Raw genomic sequence first — 23354 nt, 5'->3', positions numbered from 1 at the left:
AAGCAGTTTAACATAATGCTGCAACAAAACAAAATGTGAAAAAAATGACTTGCAAGGCACTGTATACACTCTGATCTCTGACACACGTGGACCTTCAACTACATCCTGAGCTGAGTCAACAGATGCTCCACTTCAGGAAAGCCAATGAGAGAGAAGATCAACCCTGAGCTTTCATTTTCAGAGTTCATGACCATCAGCTCATGGAAGATAAAGCTCATATAATGGCTCATTTCCTGCACGCTGGAGAACGAAAAGATAAGAGACGATAGTATTACCCATACAAACTCTCCAGTGTTCACCAGCTCTTTTACTGTGACTGATTTTGTCACCTTATACCAGGGCTGTCAAACAGCTCCTAGAGGCCCTTGTGAAAAAGTTGCACCTTTCAGCATGCTTCTAAAAAGAGCACAGAAATGAGTAGGGCTGGGTATCGAGTTCGATACTTTTTAAGCACCGACCGAATTGTCTCGATACTATCGAGTATCGGAAAAATCATTTTCGTTCGGTACCAAATTTCGATACCCAAGGGTATAATCTTGTCAACGTCAGTGAGCTAGAAAACGTGCGGCATCTTTAACGTGCCTGGATCAAATGCTGGTGATTAGCTGCGGCGAGGCTGCCTTGAAAATCAATAGTTTACGGCGGTTACGCCCACTCACCCAGAGCTTGTCAAATGTGAGGCTGTATTGTACACTATACTTTAAAGCATAGCATAAATTTAACGCAAATGATGTTTAAGCGATCAAAAGTATTGCTACATTATGCCAATATTGACAGCAATATTGACCGTGCAATGCAATATTTGTAAAAAGGTTATCGCGTCCAAGACTGGCAACACGTCAAATATGAGAAAACACCAGACACATTCTGTCGGATACAATTCTGGCGCCTCAGTCTCAATATAGTCTTAGTATAGGTACAACGCGACATACATTCAAAAGGTTTTGTTAAAGTAATCTCCTGTATTGTAGAATGCCCGCTCATCACCGCCGAGTTTTGCGGGATCATTAAAACGAAACCAAAAGTAAGACGCGCACACGCATTTAAAGCAATTTTAATACCCCACGTTTAGAGAACGACTCCCCAATGCGCGCAAACTAGGCTACATAAAATATCGAAGCTGTTATTAGTATGTGTGCTATAATAAGTTGTGTAGTTGTCTATTAATAGCTCTGTATCATGCTTGAAGATTCGGTCTCTGTTTGCACTTTGAATATTGAAAGAGTAGCCTATTTTGATTATGGATGTATTTAAGGTCTACACGACTAAGAAAGAACTACTGTATGTCGTTTATTTTTTGTTATTTATAATATGTGACCCTGGACCACAAAACCAGTCTTAAGTCGCTGGGGTATATTTGTAGCAATAGCCAAAAATACGTTGTATGGGTCAAAATTATAGATTTTTCTTTTATGTCAAAAATCATTAGGAAATTAAGTAAAGATCATGTTACATTAAGATTTTTTGTAAAATTCCTACTGTAAACCTATCAAAATGTAATTTTTGATTAGTAATATGCATTGTTAAGAACTTAATTTGGACAACTTTAAAGGTGATTTTCTCAGTATTTTGATTTTTTTGCACCCTTATATTCCAGATTTTCAAATAGATGTATCTCGGCCAAATATTGTCCTATCCTAACAAACCATACATCAATAGAAAGCGTATTTATTGAGCTTTCATATGATGTATATATCTCAGTTTTGTAAAATTTAACCTTATGACTGGTTTTGTGGTCCAGGGTCACATATATTTTGTCATTCATTTAGATTTTAATCTGAATGCAGTGGTTGCCTCTGATTTAAATGGCTGCACCTATAATAGAGAAAATAAACATCTAGTTCATGTACTCATATTATCATTCATTCTTGTCCCTTGCTTAAGGTGTAAAATAAATATATTAAAAAGGCTTTCAGAATCAGCCCATTTGCTTGTAAAACATTGGCAATCAAAATCGTCCATGAAGAATCAACATCGGTGCTACATGCTAATTTCTCTGAAGAAGAACTGTTGAGTGATTTCAGGTGATCTTAAAAGGTTAGTTCACCAAAAAAATGAAACTTCCGTCATTAATAACTCACCCTAATGTTGTTCCAAACCCATAAGACCTTTGTTTATCTTCAGAACACAAATGAAGATCATTTGGATTTAATCCAAGAGTTTTCTGATCCTCCTATATTTACTGGATATGTATTTTCAATGCCCAGAAAGGAACCAAAAACATAGTCAAAATAAGTCAATGTGATATAAGTGGTTCAATCATAATTATATGAAGCTGCGAGAATACTTCTGTGTGCAAAGTAAACAAAAATAACTTTATTCAAAGATTTATCTATGGGAGGATCAGAAAGCTCATGGATTAAATCCAAAATATCTTCATTTGTAGATAATTAATGACAGAATTTAAAATTTTGGGTGAACTAAACCTTTAAGCAGCAGTGAGCCTCACAAATACTTAAATCTGATTGAGTTAAAACTGTTTGAACTTTATTCAAAAACATTCACTGATATATTGTGTTAACTACACTTTGTTCATTTTGTGCTTTTGTTCCTTTGTTTATTGGTCTTAGAGATAAGCCTGCTGTGAAAGTGTCACAAACATCCTGAAAAAGTGTTGTAATCTTGTTAAAATACATTTCTTAAAATAAAAGTATCGAAAAAAGTATCGTTCGGAACCGGTATCGAATTCAGGGTATCGGTATCGAACATTTTGGAACGATACCCAGCCCTAGAAATGAGCAATTCAGTTTGTGTCACTGCAAACTTTTTTTTGCACTACTGTAATTTTACTAAAATTAGCAAGGAGATGCAAACTGTGGCTGATCTTATTGGATATTCATTTGTAGAAATTTTTAAGTTGACATTTGACATTATCTGCGACCTAGGTCATGTACACCAAAAGGAAAAGTGGTTTCAGAGGAAGTTGTCACGTGCGCTGATGAAGCATCCACAATCAGATCAGGCTTGTGCATAAAGAAACCATGTTGTGATTGCACGTCTGCTTTAGTCAGTCTGAGGCTGGAGTGGACGGCTGGGATGTGTGTGTAACTTGCCACTCACCACAATCATCTCGGACGGCTCTAAAGTGATGCATTCACAGCCTCGTCGTCCTCCGCGCTGCGTCCCGAAACTGCATTGAGAAAGAAAGAGAGGGAATCTGGATAAATCACACAAACTGACACGATAAACACATTCATTCACTCCAGAGAGAAACGCAATGTTGTCAACATGCAGCTCATTCTGACCAAGAAATGAACCGTCCACTTAGACAAAAACAGCCAAAACATATTTTAAACAATTTAAAATATCAGCTCTTAATGCATTGTGTTTCCTTCCGGAGCATCAGTGAGTGTTTGAACCTTCTGTAATAGTTGCATAAGAGTCTCTGTTGTCCTCAGTGTGAAAAGATGAATCTCAAAATCATTCAGTCATTGTTGGAAAGGGTTCAAATACACAAATATGTTGGAAAACCAAAGAATTTGTGGGACCTGAAGGATTTTTCTGAAGAACAGCAGACAGTTTAACTGTTCAGGACAAACAAGGGACTCATGAACAACTATCACTAAACCAAAAAACACAGCTGTGGATCATTCAGGTAACAACACAGTATTAAGAATCAAGTCTATGTAAACTTTTAAACAGTAATTTTTATAAATTCAACTGTTATTTTCTTTAGTGGACCATATGTAAACATCTTACATGTAAAATATCTTATTCTAAATAAACAATAACATGCATTTTGTATGGTCCCTCTTATTTTGATAAAATAATAAACAATTTGCAGACTCTGAAAGGGGGATGTAAACTTTTGCACCTCAACTGTATATGCTGTAAGCAGTGAAGCTTGTTGAAATATATTTTTGAAACTCAGATTGCGGTACAGAAGCGTCATTACTGTGTGAGTGGAGCCCGAGGGGGTCAGAGGTCAGGTCTGCTTTGACATCTCTTCACACTTCAGTGAGACTGAACCCTGCTGTCAGACGAAGGCAAAAGCTGTCAGAAGCGTCCAGACTCTCACTGCGACCTCATGAGCTCCTCTTTGTGGATGAGAACGAGTACTGCAGCTTCAGTGCCAGTGTCATCTCAAGCAAACTCTCCTCAACCTCCATGTCCCGCATTACTAATGTTTACCAGCTCATCCTTCACTAGCGCTGGTGTTCATTATGATGCAAGTATGTGTGTGTTTGTGCTCCAAACATTAATCATTCCTTAAATTGTTGTGTGTGTTGTTGAGTGTGCTGCTACTATATTAGGGCCTTATGATTTTTTTTTTTTACAGTTCAGTTACTTTTTGTTTTTAATGTATTTTAATTGACTTATTGATTTATTTATTTATTTATTTATTTATTTATTTATTACCAAATTCAGTTTTTCATTTAAATTTTTTCTGGATGCTGTTTTAATGGTTAAATAGTCACACTTTATTTTAAGGTCCAATTTTTTATTATCAACTAACTGCAAACTTAACTAACATTTACCTTCATAAACTCCTAATTTGCTGCTTATTAATAGTTAGTAAGGTTAGGTTAAGTTTGATATGAGGTGGATTAAGGGCTCTAAAAAATGATCATGCTGAATGAGACAATGATGTGCTTTTTTAAATAATATGCATGATAAAAAGCAACCATTTAAAAGTCAGAAGAGGTCCCTAAATTTTAAGAATCAAAAGCTAATTAACTGAAATCATGAGTTTTACTAACAATTTATTAAAAGTGCTTAGGGCCCTATGTAATGTGTTTTCCATTTAAATTTTTCTAGATTATGTTTAAATGGTTTAATTAAACGTTACTTGCCAAAAAGCATAAATAATAAACTGAATTAGTACAATTTACTGTATTAGTATGATTTATGATTTAATACAAATGTATTAAACTAAATAAAAAATAAAGCCATAAAACATGAACAATTTAAATTAATATTCAAAAGTAGGTTAATTGTCTAAATTAAAACGTGGACAGAATATTGTGTAATATTCTTAAAATATTTTTTTTTATATTTAACAATTATTAGGGATGCACCATAATTAAAATTCTTGGCCGAAGACAAACAAAATTAAACACTGGGCCGATGGCTGATTACCGAACATGGTTTTTCATGTTTTTTCTCCCATGTACTTTGCATATTTTTTTCACCATTGCATAAATTAAATAGCCAAAATATGCTTTTACAGTTTTGTCTTGCTTTTCAAAGAAAAAAATCTATTACAAAACAACAATTTAAAAATATCTACTCAACATTTTTAACATTCTAGTAGACATTATAGCCTACCAACAAAGCAAAATTTAGCTTAAAATGAGTTAGTTAAGTGTTAATAAGTTAGTAAAATAATATTCTTTGGCCATTTTTAAGACCCCATTCTTGAATCAGGCATGTGTTTTTAATGTACAAATAAATACAGCCTTGCTGAGCAAAGGAGAATGTTAGAATAAATGTATTAATAGAGCGGTTGTAATGATTGCTATCATTATTTTTGTCTTCCTGTTTTATTTTACTTTACAGAACAACAGTAAAATTACAATACTAACATTTATGAATGTTGACTTTTATTTTGGCAGACGCCCAAAAGAAGACCTCAGTACTACATTTTGCTGACAGCAGCAGATTTCCTTGCGCTTTGGCTTTTACTAAACTTATGCTGTGGGTCCTTTTAATGATTTTTGCGTCTTTCTCTGTCAGTTTTAAATGATTCCACACATTTGCTGCATTAGTGTGCCTCTATTTGATCGTGTCATGTCATTGTTCAGTAAAATTTATTTGGCCTTTTTGCTTATTCAAGGTTTTTTTGCTATTTTTGGCCGAAAAATCTTGGTTGCCGAACATTCGGTGCATCCCTAAATGTACTTTGGGAAGTACATTTTACTAGGGATGTGCACAAGTACTCGATTAATCGATTACTCGATTGCCCATCAGCGATGATCGAGCATGAAAATGACGATCGATTGGCTCTAAAAATGCATTTTTTTTTTAATTAAACTACTTTCATTCTTTCTGACTGGTTATGTTGGTATTTGGGCGGTAGTCTGATGTTTGATTGGTTACGGCTGTGAGAAGTTGCGGTCTAGAGACAAGACCGGAGCACAGAGCAAAAATGGCTTCTAAAGCACGCAGTGATGTCTGGCCAGGCTTCAGCTGCCATTGTTTTAAAGTAACGGGAGAAGCGCATCTACTACTTTATGATTGGCACGTAGTTCAAGCTCACATGCATTTTGTGTAGATAATATAACATTTACATATTTATGCACCTAGGCTATGTGATTAATTTTATATACAATGCGTCATGTAGAAAAAGCGCTTCAGCTTCACCTCATGCTGTTATTTCTTTTAAATGTTTACTGTATACTGTGACGCAAACGCCCCGCCCCTTGCTTAAACTCCACCCCCGATTAATCAAGTACTCGTTTCTCAAACCTGTGGATTACTCGAAATGAAATATGATCAGAAATGCCCATTCCTACATTTTACTGTACACAAGTAATATATTTAAGGAGGGATTATTTTAAAACCAGAAAGAAACACCCACAACACCTTTGTAAAACTGTAGCGCAAATTTGAAATTTTGAAAATTTTAAAAAAATTTACGCAATTTTTTTTTTTTTCACGATTTCAAGATTTCAAAATATCAAATTTTGAATTTGAAAAAATCATGTATACATTTCATATATAAAATAAGACACCAGCACATGAACACGAGTGATATAAAGACGTCAGAGAGCTGAACGTGCTCAACATGAGCAGAAGTGTGTCTAAGCCTCACTTTCTCTTCCTGAGACTGATGTTGAAAACATGACAAAGCCATGTGTCCATGACAACACTGAGTGCTGACACCGAACCCACAAACCACCCGCAGCCAGCAATTGCAGTTAAAACTACACGACACGTGAGCATGGCTTCATTATGCAACATACACAGATTTAAGTTCAGAAGTCAGAGAAAAACCGCTGTTACTCACAGTGAGACGAGACAAACGGCACGCTGACACAGACTGTGAAACGTACAGCTCACTCACACCTTCACCAGCCCTTTAAGAATGAATTAGGTGCTGCTAGAGGAGCCCAACGACGTCTTAAGACGAGAATCAGTTATCCATGGCTCGAGGACCAACGGCTTTAACCCGAAAGAGAAAGCAATGCAGTCAAACCGGCTTAAAGCATCCGAAATATTCCCGCTCAGATTTTTCTGTTCTGTAGAACAACTTCTTATTTCTGAGAAATCTTGATTTTCATGCTCCGAAACTTAGCAGGAATTCTGAAATGGCTCATCAATGAGCAAACTTCCCAGTTCTGTGCTGTGGTCTTCACACGTGTGTGTGTGCGTATGCGTGTCTGTGTACGGGGTCTGGTCACAGGAGTGAGGGGTGAGGGCTGCTTCCTGTCTGAATGCGTTCATGACACACACAGCTGGAAAACACTAGTGACACGAGTTCCGCATTCCTCATTGCCACCGACCCCTGCAGAGGTCAGCAAACACACACACACACACACACTTCCCTTTATGTTTTAGGACAAAACACACCCACAATGAACACAAACACTCCAGCCATGAGGCTTCGTATATGTGAAAAACAAATCAAACATCGTTTCTGACTGATTCTGAATATTTACAATTTTAATACTTAGTTTGTGCACTGATTCCAGCTGCACTTTCTTGCTCTCTCTTGGGCAACAGTTAGTATCTTAATAAAATAAGTATATAGTCTATAAATATATACTCACAGCGTGTTCACTGCATGTGCTGAGTTTAATGTGCATTTAAGAAGGCAGCTCGAGCCAGTTGTGCTTTTTCACAGTCATATAATTTCCAATATTTTTTGTGGACAGATGATTACAGCATTTCATGCCTTCATGCATTTTACACAGATTTTTTTATGAGAAGCATTTATAAACCTCTTAAAGATTTTCCTGCAGCTGCTTGCTAAAATAAAAGCTGGTTTAACTCTCAAGTGAAGAAATTAATTATAATTTTATTAAAGTAAAATCATTTGTTAAGCAAATTAATATACTTTTATGAAATATTTGTTTTTTATTTTACATTACACTCTTGTGTTTTAATAGTATATTTCTGAAAAACAATATTAATAACAACTACTTGTAACTTGCTAAGCTGGGGAATTTTGCAATTGTGACGCAATGTGAAGAATAAAAGTTCAAAAAAGTACAGTTTTGCAAAAGTGATGTATCAAAACTAAAAACCAAAACCAAAAATTTAGGATGTACTTGGCTGAAACTGGAAACCAATATTTTACTGATTTAATAATGAATAAATTAAAGAAAGTTCAAACTAATCAACACTCAAAACACTAAGAGAAAGTTGCACATTTAAAATTCACATTAGGTATTTTTCTGTCAATTTTTTAAACAATTATTTTTCTACTCCAATTTGTTGTTGATATGTAAGGCATGACATATACACTACCTGTCAAAAGTTTCTGGACAGTAAGTGTTTTTTTAAGTCTCTTCTGCTCACCAAACCTGCATTTATTCAATCAAAAATACAGCAAAAACAGTACAAATTTTGAAATATTTTTACTATTTTAAGTAACTGCTTTCTATTTGAATATATTTTAAAATGTAATTTATTTCTGTGATTTCAAAGCTGATTTTTAGAATCATTACTCCAGTCACGTGAAATCATTCTAATATTCTGATTTGCTGCTCAAAAACATTTATTATTATTATTATTATTATTACTGTTATTATTATTATTGTTGTTGTTATTACTGTTATTATTATTATTATTATTATTATTATTATTATTGTTATGTTGAAAACAGCTGAGTAGAATTTTTTCAGGTTTCATGAATAGAAAGTTCAGAAGAAAAGCATTTATCTGAAATAGAAATCTTTTGTAACATTATAAATGTCTTTATCATCACTTTTGATCAAGTTCCATCCATGGTAAATTAAACTATTAATTTCTTTCCACCAATAAAATGAATTGTACTGATTCCAAGTTTTTAATAGTGTATAATTTTACAAAATCTTTTTATTTCAGATGAATGCTGATCTTTGGATCTTTCTGTAAATCAAAAAATCCTGAAAAATTTACTTAAATGTTTTAAATATTGATAATAATAACAAATTTTTTGAACAGCAAATCAGTATATTAGAATGATTTCTGAAGAATCATATGACACTGAAGACAGGAGTAATGATGCTGAAAATTCAGCTTTGATCACAGAAATAAATTACATTTATTTTTAGTATTTTACAATAGTACTGCTTTTGATTGGAGATCAAATAAATGCAGGCTTGGTGAGCGGACGAGGCTTCTTTAAAAAACATGAAATATCTTACTGTCCAAAAACCTTTGACTGGTAGTGTAAACAATGGCTAAAATAAAACCTTGTATTCATGACTAAACAATAGTTAGTCTACAAGTGCACAGCTGTAGTTGGCTCTGCCTAGTGAATATAGTACTAGTTAACATGATTGTCTGAACAGTCAGGGAGTCTCATGCTGGACTGATTAAAGAGAAACGAGAGGCATGTTGAGGAAGTGAAACTCCTGCTGTTTGAGCCTCATCATTGGCCGACGCACATAACGCCTATGACATCATCAGTTCACCACACAGTCAGGCACGTTTCACTTGTCAGCTTAGGTGAGGTACATACCAGCATCGTGCCAGATACATGTGCTCCTTGACCAGCACTGAGCCCGAGAGCAGGACGAACCAACACGTGGAGATGCTGTCAGCACTGAAACACAAACACAGGACATGACACAGGTCATCCACAAGCTCAGTCACACATCAGGATGTCTGCTGGGGTAGTATTTTAGTATCGGTGACATACGATTAAAGAGATAGTTTAAAATGTGATGTTTATCTGCTTATGCCCATGGCATCCAAGATGTAGGTGACTTTGTTTCTTCAGTAGAACACAAACAAAGATTTTTAACTCAAACTAGGGCTGCTCGATTTTGGCACAAATCATAATCACGATTATTTTGGTCAATATTGTAATCACGATTATTTAAACGATTATGACAGGCTCCAAAACTTTACACAGTGATTCATTTAAAGATAGCAATAGAGTGAGGAAAAAGATACAAATAAAAAAACAGTGCTTTAAAAATACTGAACACTTTTATGCAAGTCTAAAGTAGTCTAACAATACTACAGAAATTGAATTTGAATGTAAAAATAAAACAATGTCTTCACTCTAATAGTTAAGCATGCTTTGTTTCTTATTAAAACTAAAAACGTCCTTCATTCAAGAGCAGTGAGTGATGTTTCTTGTATAAAACGTATTTTTACGTTTTATTCATATTAGGCACAGAGACGACAAAAGGAATATTATGTGTTGCCGCTTTAACCACACGGACCCATTATACTGTTACGCACGGATTTTCATTCTCAACCGTTTATGTTCATTTAAGACATAACTGATGAGAGTTTACATGAATAATCACCAAGCCCCTCATTTTGAAATATTTTTGCGTGTATTTGACTGTTTAGGTGCGCACCTTGAGCTAAAAGATAACTTTCATGTCCGTGTTCCGCTCCGTCTCTGAGCGCATTAACAAAGGACAGCGCAAGTTTTCTTACGTGCTATTAAAAACACAACATCAAAGAAACATTAATGAATCAATCACGTCCCATTTTATGAAAGCCACCTTACATGATTTAGCTGATTTGCATGTGAAATTTGGCTTTTATGGAGGAGCGAAAGCACACCACTGGTAAAAGTGCAGAATGGGGCGCAATAATCGTTTCATCTCGATTATTGCATTTTCATGATCGTTTGAAGCAGAAATTTCAATTAATTGCACAGCCCTAACTCAAACCGTTGCAATCTGTTAGTCATATAATGGCAGTGAATGGGCACCATGGGCAAAACATGCACAGACAAAACCAAATTAAACTCTGCGGCTTGTGACGATGCATTGATGTCCTAAGACACAAAACTATCGTTTATTAGGGATGCACCGATCATGATTTTTCATGGCCGATTCCGATACTGATTTTTTACAAGCAAGCTGGCCGATTCCGATACCGATTTCCGATTTTTTCAAAAACAAGAAGTTATGCAAGTAAACAACATAAACAACATGTTTATTTAGTATTTAACAGGCCAAACTGGCTTTGGCTATTGAATCAATAGCATCTGACATCTGAAATTAAATAATAAATAAAAAATCTGAAATTAAATACAGTTTAATAAGTAAAACATGCTTTTAGTAAAGTAATAATAATCCTTCTTAACAGAACAGACGTGAATAAAGGTCAGCTGAATTTGACACTTTATGTTTTAGGCTAGAAATCGCTGATACAACCTTTAAGGTTTGGTGCCCATTGACTGCCATTATATGACTGACAGACTGCACCGGTTTGAGTTAAAAATATTCGTTTGTGTTCTACTGAAGAAACAAAGTAACCTACTTCTTGGATGCCCTGGGGGTAAGCAGATAAACATCAAATTTTCATTTTTGGGTGAACTATCCCTTTAAGGACGGGACACACCAAGCTGACTTTACAGAACTAGCAGTGACAGTGTGTGCTGGCTGTATCTGGACCAAAAAGCTGCTTTTTAACACACCACACTGACTACAGCCGACTGCACCTAGCATGTGTGTTTTGTACCTGCGTGAGAGAAATTACTGTCTATATTAGTCTATAAATAGTCTATATTCGTCAATAGTGTTGACATTGAGAGAAATTGTGAGTACGATGTTACTTTAGTTCTGGAAATAAAAGTCAACATGCATTCATTCATCTCACTCACAAAAAATACAGATACAGTGTTCCTCAAAATGAATAAAAACAGTGAAATTCAACACAAACCTGCAATGATTAAATATGTTAAATAATACAAATATCCTTTATGTATTTAATTCCATTTTATTAACCGATGTCTTTGCTGCCGACCTTCGGTGATCTAATTCATCCATACTAATAAGCAAAAATTACCCTAGATAATCTAACATTTGTTCTCCTTTTTTTTTTATTGCTGAAGAGTTGACATTTTTTCTTCTGCGGTCTACTATACAGACGTGAATTTACTCTTCTCTAAGCCTGAGGCTTTTGGTGTAAAAAGGCTTTTACATTTGACAAAAATAGACCTTTTTATATTAAAAACAAACAAGCAACCCTTGCCCAGATTTAAAAAGTAACGCAAAAGTGACGAAACGCATTACTTTCCATAAAAAGAAACGTAATTAGTTACTTATTTAGGGAGTAACTCAATATTGTACTGCATTACTTTTTAAAAGTAACTTTCCCCAACACTGTTCGTCAATCAAAAGTAAAAACTGAAACAAGAATATACAAGATATTCACAAACAAAACAGCGCTTGCTTACAATTTGGAATATCAGTTCTGCAGATGATCACTGACAACCTGACACTGCCCGACTATCGGCTTCATGTGTCCCGGCCTAGTTTTGTAAATAATTTGAATTCATTTTTTTCTTAATTCTTTAATTTTAGCTAAAGTTTGAATAATTTTGTCTGGTTGTTTTGGTCATTTTATTAGCTTTTCTTAAAGAAGTAGATGTTTTTTTTATTTTAGTAAAATAAACAAAACAAAAATGTTGCCTTGGCATCTAGCTAAATCCTGGATTCATCTGCTATCTAAGTATTTTACATTTTAAAATTCAATACTTTTCCAGAATCAAATTTCTAAACCTCTCAGTAGATTTTCAGACCATATTCAACATAAATGGTTCCCAGAGCATTATATTCATCTTTATATTTGGTATGTAGTACAATCATCTGTAAATATTTTTATTTTCATAGGGTTTTTTCATTGATTTTCTCAAAGTGACAACATACAGAGCCCCTAAAATAAAATAAAATAAACAAACAAATACATACATAAAAAATACAGACTTTTACATGCACACAAGAAACTTTTTTGTGCCTTTAAGAAACTATATGTGCACAGGAATTTCTAGTTTTATATAACCTATTTTCTTTGTGCATCACTGCCATCTTACTATGAATAAAAAGAGAGCCTGGATGCACGTGAATTAAATAAGATCAATTTGCTCAAAATTTGGCTTTTTTATTATAGTAGTACCACTAATATGATAATATCAAGGCCTAATGTCCAATTTAACATATCCTTTGTGACAGCAGAGAATCCGTGACACAAAATGGGCTGATGGCATACAGTAAAATTTGGCAAGTTCAAGGGTCTATAAAAAAGATTGTACTGTTCGAAAGTGTTTAAAGTTTGGCTTTCATTAGGGCAGTATGTCATATTTCAAGGCCTTAGGTCTCTTTAACGCATAGTCTGTGGAGGCCAAGAAACCACAGCGCGAAATTGGCACAATAGGTGGATCAGTGTGCATTATTTTATATGTTAAGTTTAAGGGTTTCTTGTAGACACAAGTCTGTATATTTTTTACTTTTGTAAAGGTCCTTGAGGCTATGCAATATGGTGAAATATTAACCCTAACCCTAAGAATATAGTGAGAAGAAACCCAAAAGTGCTTACAACCTGCATTTTGCCTATTGAAAAAGGACACCCTGAATTCAGCCATATTTTATAATCACTATATAATCAGTAAACAGCTGCTATGAAACCTTACTTCTCCTACAATACATTTATTTTCATTAAACTCTAAAATTAAATGGGGGCAAAAGTCTGGAATCACAAATATATTTTTCCATACTTTTCCTGACCTGGAAAATACTTAAATCAAATTCCATACTTTTTCAAACCCTGTAGGAACCCTGGCGCTATCAACACTACTAAAATGCAAGAGATGTACTTACTAGAAGAGAACATGGTTAGCCTCATAGCGCTCGTACCTGGCCGTCATGCACATGGACCTGGAACACAAAGAGAAGTTTGAGAGAAGGACTGAAGTTGTGATGATCATTATATCTAGGAGTATTTGATCTGCTCTACATAAGCTCCCATCCAAAAAAACTCAACCCATTTGTGGCCATTTGTAGGCATCCAAGGTGTATATGACTTCCTTCTTTCAGACAAATCAAATCTAAGTTATATAAAAAATTGTTGTGGCTTTCCCAAGCTTTAAAATGTCAATAAATTGATGTCAACAGTCCAAAACAAGTCCAATAAAGTGCATCCATCCATAATAAAAAAGTGCCTCACATGGCTTAGGGGGGTGAATAAAGGTCTCATGTAGTGAATCAATACATTTTGTATGAAAAATATCCATATTTAAAACGTAATAATCACTTTAATCTAGCTTGCACAAACTGTCGTCCACGAACGGATGTTGGTGTTGCACATGCACCTGTGAGGCTCGTGAAAACCAATGTTTGTTTACAGAAGCAAAGGAAGCAAAGTTTCCTTACTTTAATAAAGGAAAACCAGTCTCCTCTTGGTTTATATTGAATGCACAACGGCCAGAACGACTTCTGTGTACAACTGTTAGCGCAAGCTAGATTAAAGTGATTATTACATTTTAAATATGGATATTTTTCTTACAAAAATGCGTCGATTCACTACAAAAGGCCTTTATTCACTTCCTGGAGCTGTGTGAGGCACTTTTTATTATGGAAGGATGCACTTTATTGGACTTGTTTTGGACTGTTGAAAGGAAACACCCATTCACTGCCATTATAAAGCTTGGGAGAGCCAGAACAATGTTTTATATAACTCTGAATGGATTTGTATGAAAGAATGAAGTCTCATAACCTAGGATGCCTAGAGGGTAAGTAATAATGGACTAATTTTCATTTTTGGGTGAACTAAAACGAATGTCTTATTCTGCATAAGTTACCCAATAACTAAACTTAACAACCACCTTTCTAACTATTAATAAGAAGCAAACTAGGAGTTTATTGAGGCAAAAGTCATAGTTAGCAGTTAGTTAACAGTGAGAATTGGTCCCAAAAATAAAGTGTGACCACTTTAGTATTTTCTGAAGGTTAAGCACCATTTGATGCCATGTGTGTTTGCTGTCTATTACTAATAACATGAGGCTGTGAAGTTGAGGTCAGACTCACCTGAGCTGATGTTCTCTGAGGTGACACAGCACATCCATGTGGTACAGATGAGTGTAGATGGTGTTCAAGTCCTGAACAAGACAAACACACACAACAGTGAGCCACATCTGACACTCTGCATCAGTATCTATCAGGACCGTTTGTTCACATTGTGACTGGCTGATCAGATTGACACTATTTATGAAGTGCATCTAACCCAAATAACATGCTGAAGCAAAACAATGGTGGATTTTACAGTGTAATACTGCAGTGTGCAATATCAGCATTTGATTCAAAACAGTTATGAAATATTCTGATGAATATCAAAGATCCCTGTGACCAGTTAACAGCACAAGATCACACACAGGGCAGGGGTAATACAATAAATAAGAGAAATATATCCATTACAAGCTCCAGTGAGGAAATCATTAATGTTGATGATTAGCTTCATGTCTGTATTTACTGTAAAGCAAATCACTGATTATTAAGCAGAGTGTGAAGATATGGCACAGTTATTAAAGGTCCAACTATTATTGTGTTTATAAACAGGCAGCTTTGTGCATTACAGATACTCATTATTTCCATCTTTTCAAAAACAAACTGATGTTGAAATTCAACTATATAAACCATATTCATTTTATCCAATCTTATCAATATTCAGATTTCATCTCTGAATTCTAATAAAATCTTTGAAAGACAATGCCAAGAGTGATTCAAGAGTGTCCCGTCACGCAGAGCTGCCACATGGAAATACTGACAAAGACAAAACAAAACAGATCAAACAGTACAGACAATACCAGAAACATGAGCAAACAGACGATGCTGCTGCCACCACCGAACCACACTTCAGCTCATGACTGGACAGAACAGCCATTGTGCAATTCACTACAAAACGCCCATTCAGAAACATTAACAAGCAAATCAACATCTGAACCTAAAACAACATCTACTTATGACTCCTAGTATTTGAAACATAACCTTGAATAGACTTACAGTGCTTTTTGGAATGTTCTATATTTCTACCAGTGGTTTATAAAACACCTGAAAGCCATACTTGAGTAAAAGTACAGATATCTTACCAGAAAACGACTTTGGTAGAAGTTGAAGTCACCGTTTAGAATATTACTTGAGTAAAAGTCTTAAAGTATGTGATACTTACACAAAAAGTATTTTTTTTTTTATCTTAAATGTACTTAAAAGTAAAAGTACAAGCAAATGCATTTTTTTTTCGCAAAATGTCAAAGACTTTATTGCAATTCTGACTTTATATCTCACAATTGTGAGTTTATATCACGTAATTCTGAAAAAAAAAGTCAGATTTGTGGGATAAAAACTTGCAAATGTGAGAAAATAGTATTATAACATGCATTTGTGAGGTAAATTATTTCTCACAATTGCGAGTTTATATCATCAACTTCTGAGGGGAAAGAAAAGTCAGAATTGAGTGTATATCACGCAATTCTGGGAAAAAAATGTAAAAAAATAAATAAATAAATAAAGAGTCAGAATTATGAGTTTATAAACTTTGTGTTTGCTCACAAAAACATTTGTGACGGATATAAAGAGGTGAAAGAAAGAAAACAATTTCAATGCAAATGCACTTTTTTTGAGAGAAAGGCAATATTTTTGTGAGCAAACACTTTCTAGATAGAACGCAATACATTTGATAAATAGTTATATATTTATATGTTGATAAAAAGATTTATAAAGAAAAACTTTTCTCTCACAGTTGCAAGTTTACATCTCGCAATTCTGACTGAAATCCTGACTTCTGACTATTTTGTAAGTAACAAATATGCTTGCATCAGAGTAAAAGTATACATTTTAATTACGAAATATAGTGGAGTAAAAGTAAAAGTAGGCTGAAAAATAAAAACTCAAGTAAAGTACGGATACAAAAAATACTTAAGTACTCTAATGAAGTATTATTATTTTATTACATTACACCACTGATTCCTGGATAAATATGACCCAAATCATCATCAGATTTTCATCGCAGTCCTGAAAGTAGTTAAAGAAAACCCAAACAAACAAGAGAGAAAAATATTTCCATTGTCATTTATTGAGAAAAATGATCCAGTGTTGCATATCTGTGCATTGCAAAAGTATGTAAATCTCTTGGATTAGCAGTTAATTTAAAGACGTTATTAGAGTCCATCTGTGCAGATGTGTTTTCAGTCAGTGTATTGACTATCAAATGTCAGTACGTGACCTGCTTTATTCGAAGAAAAGGGATCGTGTTTGTGGAAGTGAATCATGTCATAAACATAATTTTATTACTGAGGACCTCGGAAAAAGAGTTGATGTTGCTCATCAAGCTAGAAAAGGTTACAAAACCATCTCTAAACACGTTGGACCCCACAAAGGCACAGTCAGATAGATTGTGTACAAATGGAGGAAATTCAAGACCACTGTTTCCTTCCTGAGAAGTGGTCAACCAACAGAGATGCAAAAGTTCCCAGGGTAATTTCTAAGCAACTAAAGGCCTTTCTCACATTGGCTAATGTTAATGTGCATGGCAGAGCTGCAAGAAGAAAGCCACTGTTCTCCAAAAATTAAATTGCTTGCTAAAGATCATGTGGACAAGCCAGAGGACTGGTGGAGAAAGGTTTAATGGATGGATGAAACCAACATAGAACTTATTGGTTTAAATGAGAAGCTATTACACACTGCATTCCAGTTTAAGAATCTTATCCCATCTCTGAAACATGGAGGTGGTAATATCCTGGCTTGGGTCTGTTTTGCTGTATCTTGGCAAGGACAGTCTGCCATCATTGACGGAACAATGATTTCTAAATTATACCAGCAAGTTTTAAAAGAAAACATCAGGACACCTGTTTAAGAACAGAGTCTCAAGAGAACGTGGGTCATGCAGCAAGACTACAACCTCAAGAACACAAGTCATTCTACCAAAGAACGTTTAAAGAAAAGCAAAGTTAATGTTTTGGAATGGCTGAGTCGAAGTCCAGACCTTAATCCAATTAAAATGTTGTGGAAGGAAGGACCTAAGCAAGCAGTTCATAGGAGGAAATCCACCAACCTCACAGAGTTGAAGTGGTTCTGCACAAAGGAATGGGTTAAAACTCCTACATTATTGTGCAGGACTGATCAGCATTTACACAAACTAATGTGCACCAAACAAGGAGACCGAGATCCACCTTTTCACTCCACTTTCAAACAAACCCTGGATTGGTTCGACTGATATTTGAATGCACACCGATCAAAGACATCTGTACAAATCAAAAACAAGATGTGCTGTCACAAAATGTAACCCTAAAAAGGACAGAATACTCAAGCATACCTGGTTCTGCTCATCATTTGAATGATGTTGCTCATTACAGTTCAGTACAATCCCAAACCTTTATTAGATTCCATCTAATTCAGTGTGTGTTTGCTCTCTCTCCCTCTCAGTAATGTGAATTGGACACTTTTAACATCTTTACTGCTAGAGTCACCTGAGAAGCACATATGTTTACTTGTACATAGGGCTGGGCAATTAATCGTAATTCAGTTTCGATTTCGATTAGGGGTGTAACGATATTTCGTAGTACGATATTTCGCGATGCAAAAATGTTACGACATGTATCGTAGAGTGATGACGATACATTTATGATACAGATCTGGCCATTAAAAATGCGTCTATTTTCACGCGGCAGCCTGCAAATCGGCACGCGTGGGCACGCGTCCTGCCGCAGCGGCTTTTTTTTATTTTTTTTACAACGTTGTTGCACTTCATATAATATCCACCAGGTGGCGCAAGGAACAACATTCTGTAGCCAATCACCATGGCCAGCTCTAGGGGGCGTTGGTCACAAATACCAGTACAATAGTTCAATGATTCCTCTTTCCTGAAATTATGGTTCAAACCAATAGCAAAAAGATAGCCTATTCATAAGCAGGTGCAGTTGTATTGTTATTTTGTTTTCTTTCTTTGTTTTCCTGACGAACATTTATTAGACTGCATCGGAAATAGAAATGTTAATTTCAGTTATTTTATTTTTCCAACCGACAACTGACGTAAACCGCTAAATTCGTTTTCAGGGATTAATTATACACAAGCAAGAAGCAGCATAAACATCAGAACCTCACGCGCAGAGCTTATGCACAGAGAAAAACCCAATAAACCTATATATAATAATAAATAAAATAGGCCCATATAAGAAATATATGTTTTTCCTTTCTGAATGAATAATAATTTAACAAATTAATAAGTAGCAAGCCTGTATGCAGAATTTTAGGCAATTTCTGTGATGCGCCCTTAAACCAGCATCTTGTTTCCATTATTTATTTATTTTTACAAAAAGCCTACACATCTGTTTTTTTTTTTTTTTTATTGTGATTGTACACAAATAACAGAAATATGTAAAATAGCATAGTTTTGAGCAATGCCGTACTCTTGAACGAGTATTGTAAGCTGTATCCACTTTATTAAGGGGAAAAAAATCAAGTGATCCGCAGGCAGTTAAATAACTCGACAACTTTCACCTTCACAATAAAATACATTATATATTTCAGCGTTTTAAAGCAACGTCAAATTAAGATATGCATGTTTAAGAGGTAGTTCGTCTTTTTCTTTTTCTAAGATACACAATTTTAGATACACTGACAATTAATTTGAGTAGAGACAAATAGAAATGGGAAGGATAAATATAAACTACAGTATTTTTGCGATTTTGGTGCTTAGAAATGTATTCTAAGCGGGCAGCGGGCGAATAATAAAACCTCGTGGAAGCGGGACTGGAAAAGCACTTTGTTATATCCTATGGAGTATAGACTATTTAGATACTTCATCATCAAGCAAAACATTTATTCATAAGCAGGAGCAGTTTTATTATTATTTTCTTTTCTTTTTTTCCTGATGAACTTTTATTAGACTGCATTGAAAATAGAAATGTTAATTTCTGTTTTTTTTTTCAAACGACAACCGACGCGTTTAGTTATTAGCCTATTAACGACTAGATTGTGTTAAATTACATTTGAATTTAAATTGAAACGTGGCTGTGTCACATTAATAACAGCTAAATTCGCTTTGAGGGGTTAATTGCATACAAGCAAAAAGCAGCAGAAACATCAGAACGTCACGCGCAGAGCTTATGCACAGAGAAAACCCCCAAAAAGCTGTATGTAAAATAAATAAAAATGCCCATATGCGAAATATAATTTTCTTAATGAATAATAATTTAACAAAACGAAATAAAATAAAATTAATAAGTAGCAAGCCTATATGCAGAATTGTAGGCAATTTCTGTGATGCGCCCTTAAACTAGCATCTCGTTTCCATTTTTTTTTTTTTTTTTTTTTACAAATAGCATACACATCTGTTTTTTCATTGTGATTGTACACAAATAACAGAAATATGTAAAATAGCATAGTTTTGAGCAATCCCGTACTCTTGAAGGAGTATTGTAAGCTTAATTAAAGGGGGAAAAAGTGATCCTGACGGCGCCGCGGGCAGTTGAATAACTCGACAACTTTCACCCTCAGAATAAAATACATTATATATTTCAGCGTTTTAAAGCAACATCAAATTAAGATATGCATGTTTAAGAGGTAGTTCGTCTTTTTCTTTTTCATCATCAAGCATGGGCGTCGGAAGCAAAATAAATGTAAAAATGTAAAAACAGAAAAAAATACTTTAGTATATGCCATTTTCTGTAGTCTGGTGCCTTTTATTTAATGTTTTTACACAATGCAAATAGGCCATATTTACAAATATTACAAAAGACGGCTATTGTGCAACATTTTCAGTGGCGCAAGTGATAATAAGAGTAACATATAGTTTTTGACGCGGGAGACCCGAGTTCGCGTCCGCCTTTTGGTGAAATCATTTTAGAAATCGTCTCCCTTTTCACTTAGGCTATATCATATCGGAAAGGCATTTGTTTATTTGTAAATTAATGAAATAATTGAAAAGTTGAAATAAAGTATCAACTAGGGTTAGGTCACCTAACTTAAGTGTATCTGAGCACTATACTGTACTTTTAGGAGTGTTAATAATTAATTTTATTATTATTATTATTATTATTATTATTATTATTATTGTTGTCTTTAGATTTGTTCTTACATTTTTGATGCTGTACATTAAGATGGCGCACTGCCCATGCAGTTTTTTTTTTTTTCTTAAAAACTAATTGAAGTGAAAGGGAAGAAACCCATGTAGATTTGGCCTATAATGTCCATGTAAATACTATAGCCTAGTATTATATCCTAATATAGAAAATAATTTAGACAAATAAACAGAAGGCTCACTTTTCAAAACAATAAAGCTTATATGACTGACAACGAATACAGTTAAGTATCAAAAGTGCTCCAGTGAGTTATGCAATTTTTCCCCACCTTTTTTCTTTTTCTTTTTTTTTAAAGTGGAAAAGTAGTTCTTCTATTTTGAAGAAGTTCGTTAAGCCTGGAACTAGGCTTAAGTCTGTTCTGGGAAACCAAAGGGAAGTGTTTTTTTTTTTCTTTTTTTTTCAGTTTTCTGAAAAGTAGCCGTTAATGAGGCATCAGCGTTAAGCGGCATGCAGTATAAAGAGCGAAATGTTTATGAATGGCAGGGTGGGGGTGGGGTGGGGTGTTGAATGCTGTCTGTTGCCTTGTTGTAATCAACATTTGGAGACTATTTTGGGGGTGCTGGGGGCGGATTCCGACTGCATTCAGTTGCATTTCGAATTCAGCATTCAAATGCATGCCAGGGAGAAGGGGAAAGCTTTCCTCACTCGCTCCACTTTTTTCAAAACATTAGTGTCCACCGCCCTGACACCAGTGATGCGCGGGTCAGTGGATAAACAACCCGAACCCGACCGACGTTTTCAACTAACCCGCCCGCAACTCGGACCGCCGAATAAAAAAATAAAATATTGTACCCGACCCGCCTCCTGACCCGTATGTTTAATATTAGAGTGATTATGCTGTGGAGATGCGGTCTGAAATATCCCGACATCTGAAATCCATTGGTGTACAAGCTACTTTAAAATAAAATAATGTGTCCTGTTGTAAAGTCGTTGCCGTATTGTTGTGTACGAAGTTCAGATGTTATTATTTTAAGAAATGTATATTTATATGTTTTAGGATTCTCCTTATTTTTGTTTTAGACATCCATCAATTACGCTGAATAAAAAAATGCCGCGCTGGTGGAAACAAGACTTTTGCTTCTACTTTTGAGACCGGTGTTCGGACGTTTTTCTAAAAAAAACAAACAAACAAAAAAAAAAAACTGTCATTTATGGTCATAAAAACAGAAGCTGAACATAATTCAAAACTGTAAAGTATTTGCTGAATAAAGAAAACATGAAGGATGCCGCTTAATATTTGGCTTTTTCGTGAACTTTAAAGCTTATCCCTCATTCCATTTGTTTTCTTTGTTTTGTAATTTTATATTATTTTCGTGAAATGTATTTTTGCTCAACATGCATTTCTCGTGGCCACGAGTTTAATGAATAAACAAACCTGCGTGACATTAGTAACCCAGAATTATTTGAGATATTTTATTTTGAGTTAAGAACTTATTATATTAATTGTTATAGAAATTATTACAATATTAAATAATTATATAGGCGATGCTGTATATGCTAATGCTGTCTGTGCGCAATGTAGACAGCTTTCACAAGTGTTTACATGTATTACATGTAGGCCTACTTCAAAGTAAATAGCCCTGCACGAAACATTTCATGCATCCCACAATCTTGTCCATTGACTGACCTTCTTTTTTCCCGTAATATTTGTATTATTCGTTTATGTTCGTTATTTTTTCCTTCATTTTGATCTCGTTACATAACATTCTGAACGTAAATGATACTGTAAAGGTTCCATGACTGCGGTTTTTACTGGAATGCAGTTTAAAGCTTAAATTTAACATATATTGTATTTTATTTAGTCTAATTAATAGACAAATAATTGAAGAGTGAATCATTCACGTAGTTTCATTTGGAAATAATTTAACGTCACACAGTAAAATAGGCCTACATTCCTTCTATTAACTAATAGTCTTTTTTTCGTATTTGTCTTAATATTATTATCATTATCATTAGTATTACTATTACTAATATTATTTTTATTAGCCTGTTATTTTTGTATATATTTTTATTTCCGTGCGTTTCCACCCCTTAATTTGTCTCTCTTTAACGTTCATGTAAATGATTCTGTAAATGCTTGACATATGCTATATGACTGATTTTTACTGGAATGTAGTTTAAAGGTTGAATTGAACATATTTTATTTTGTTTCGTCTAATTAATAGACTAGACTATATAAATACTAAACTGTTTTACTGAGAAATGAATCATTCACGTAGTTTCATTTGTAAATGAAAACATGCTCATTTATCGTGAAGACAGTCTAATCCTATTGGTTGAGTTGTCGACGTCTCCTACTCGCTGCTTGTGCTTTCATTGCAGTTGCAAAAATCGCTTGAACTGAATATTAGTAGAGCAACATGAGTTCGGCTGAAACTGAAAT

At 34.6% G+C, this 23354-nt stretch overlaps 1 protein-coding gene across 3 annotated transcripts in view; it reads right to left on the bottom strand.

The window, feature by feature from the left end:
- rapgef6 (Rap guanine nucleotide exchange factor (GEF) 6) overlaps nt 1-23354 on the bottom strand; it is a 130669-nt gene that overhangs the window by 94591 nt on the left and 12724 nt on the right. For all 3 annotated transcript variants that reach the window (XM_073824732.1, XM_073824731.1, XM_073824733.1), the window contains exons 2-5: nt 14925-14995; nt 13719-13775; nt 9611-9694; nt 3061-3130 (exon numbers count right to left, since the gene is read on the bottom strand). In XM_073824732.1, coding sequence (XP_073680833.1) covers nt 3061-3130; nt 9611-9694; nt 13719-13775; nt 14925-14995 — 282 coding nt within the window. The remainder of the gene's footprint in view (nt 1-3060; nt 3131-9610; nt 9695-13718; nt 13776-14924; nt 14996-23354) is intronic.

This window comes from Garra rufa, chromosome 19 (genome assembly GCF_049309525.1).
Source record: "Garra rufa chromosome 19, GarRuf1.0, whole genome shotgun sequence".
Classification (NCBI taxonomy): Eukaryota; Metazoa; Chordata; class Actinopteri; order Cypriniformes; family Cyprinidae; genus Garra; species Garra rufa.
This window is presented reverse-complemented; position numbering and strand designations above follow the sequence as displayed.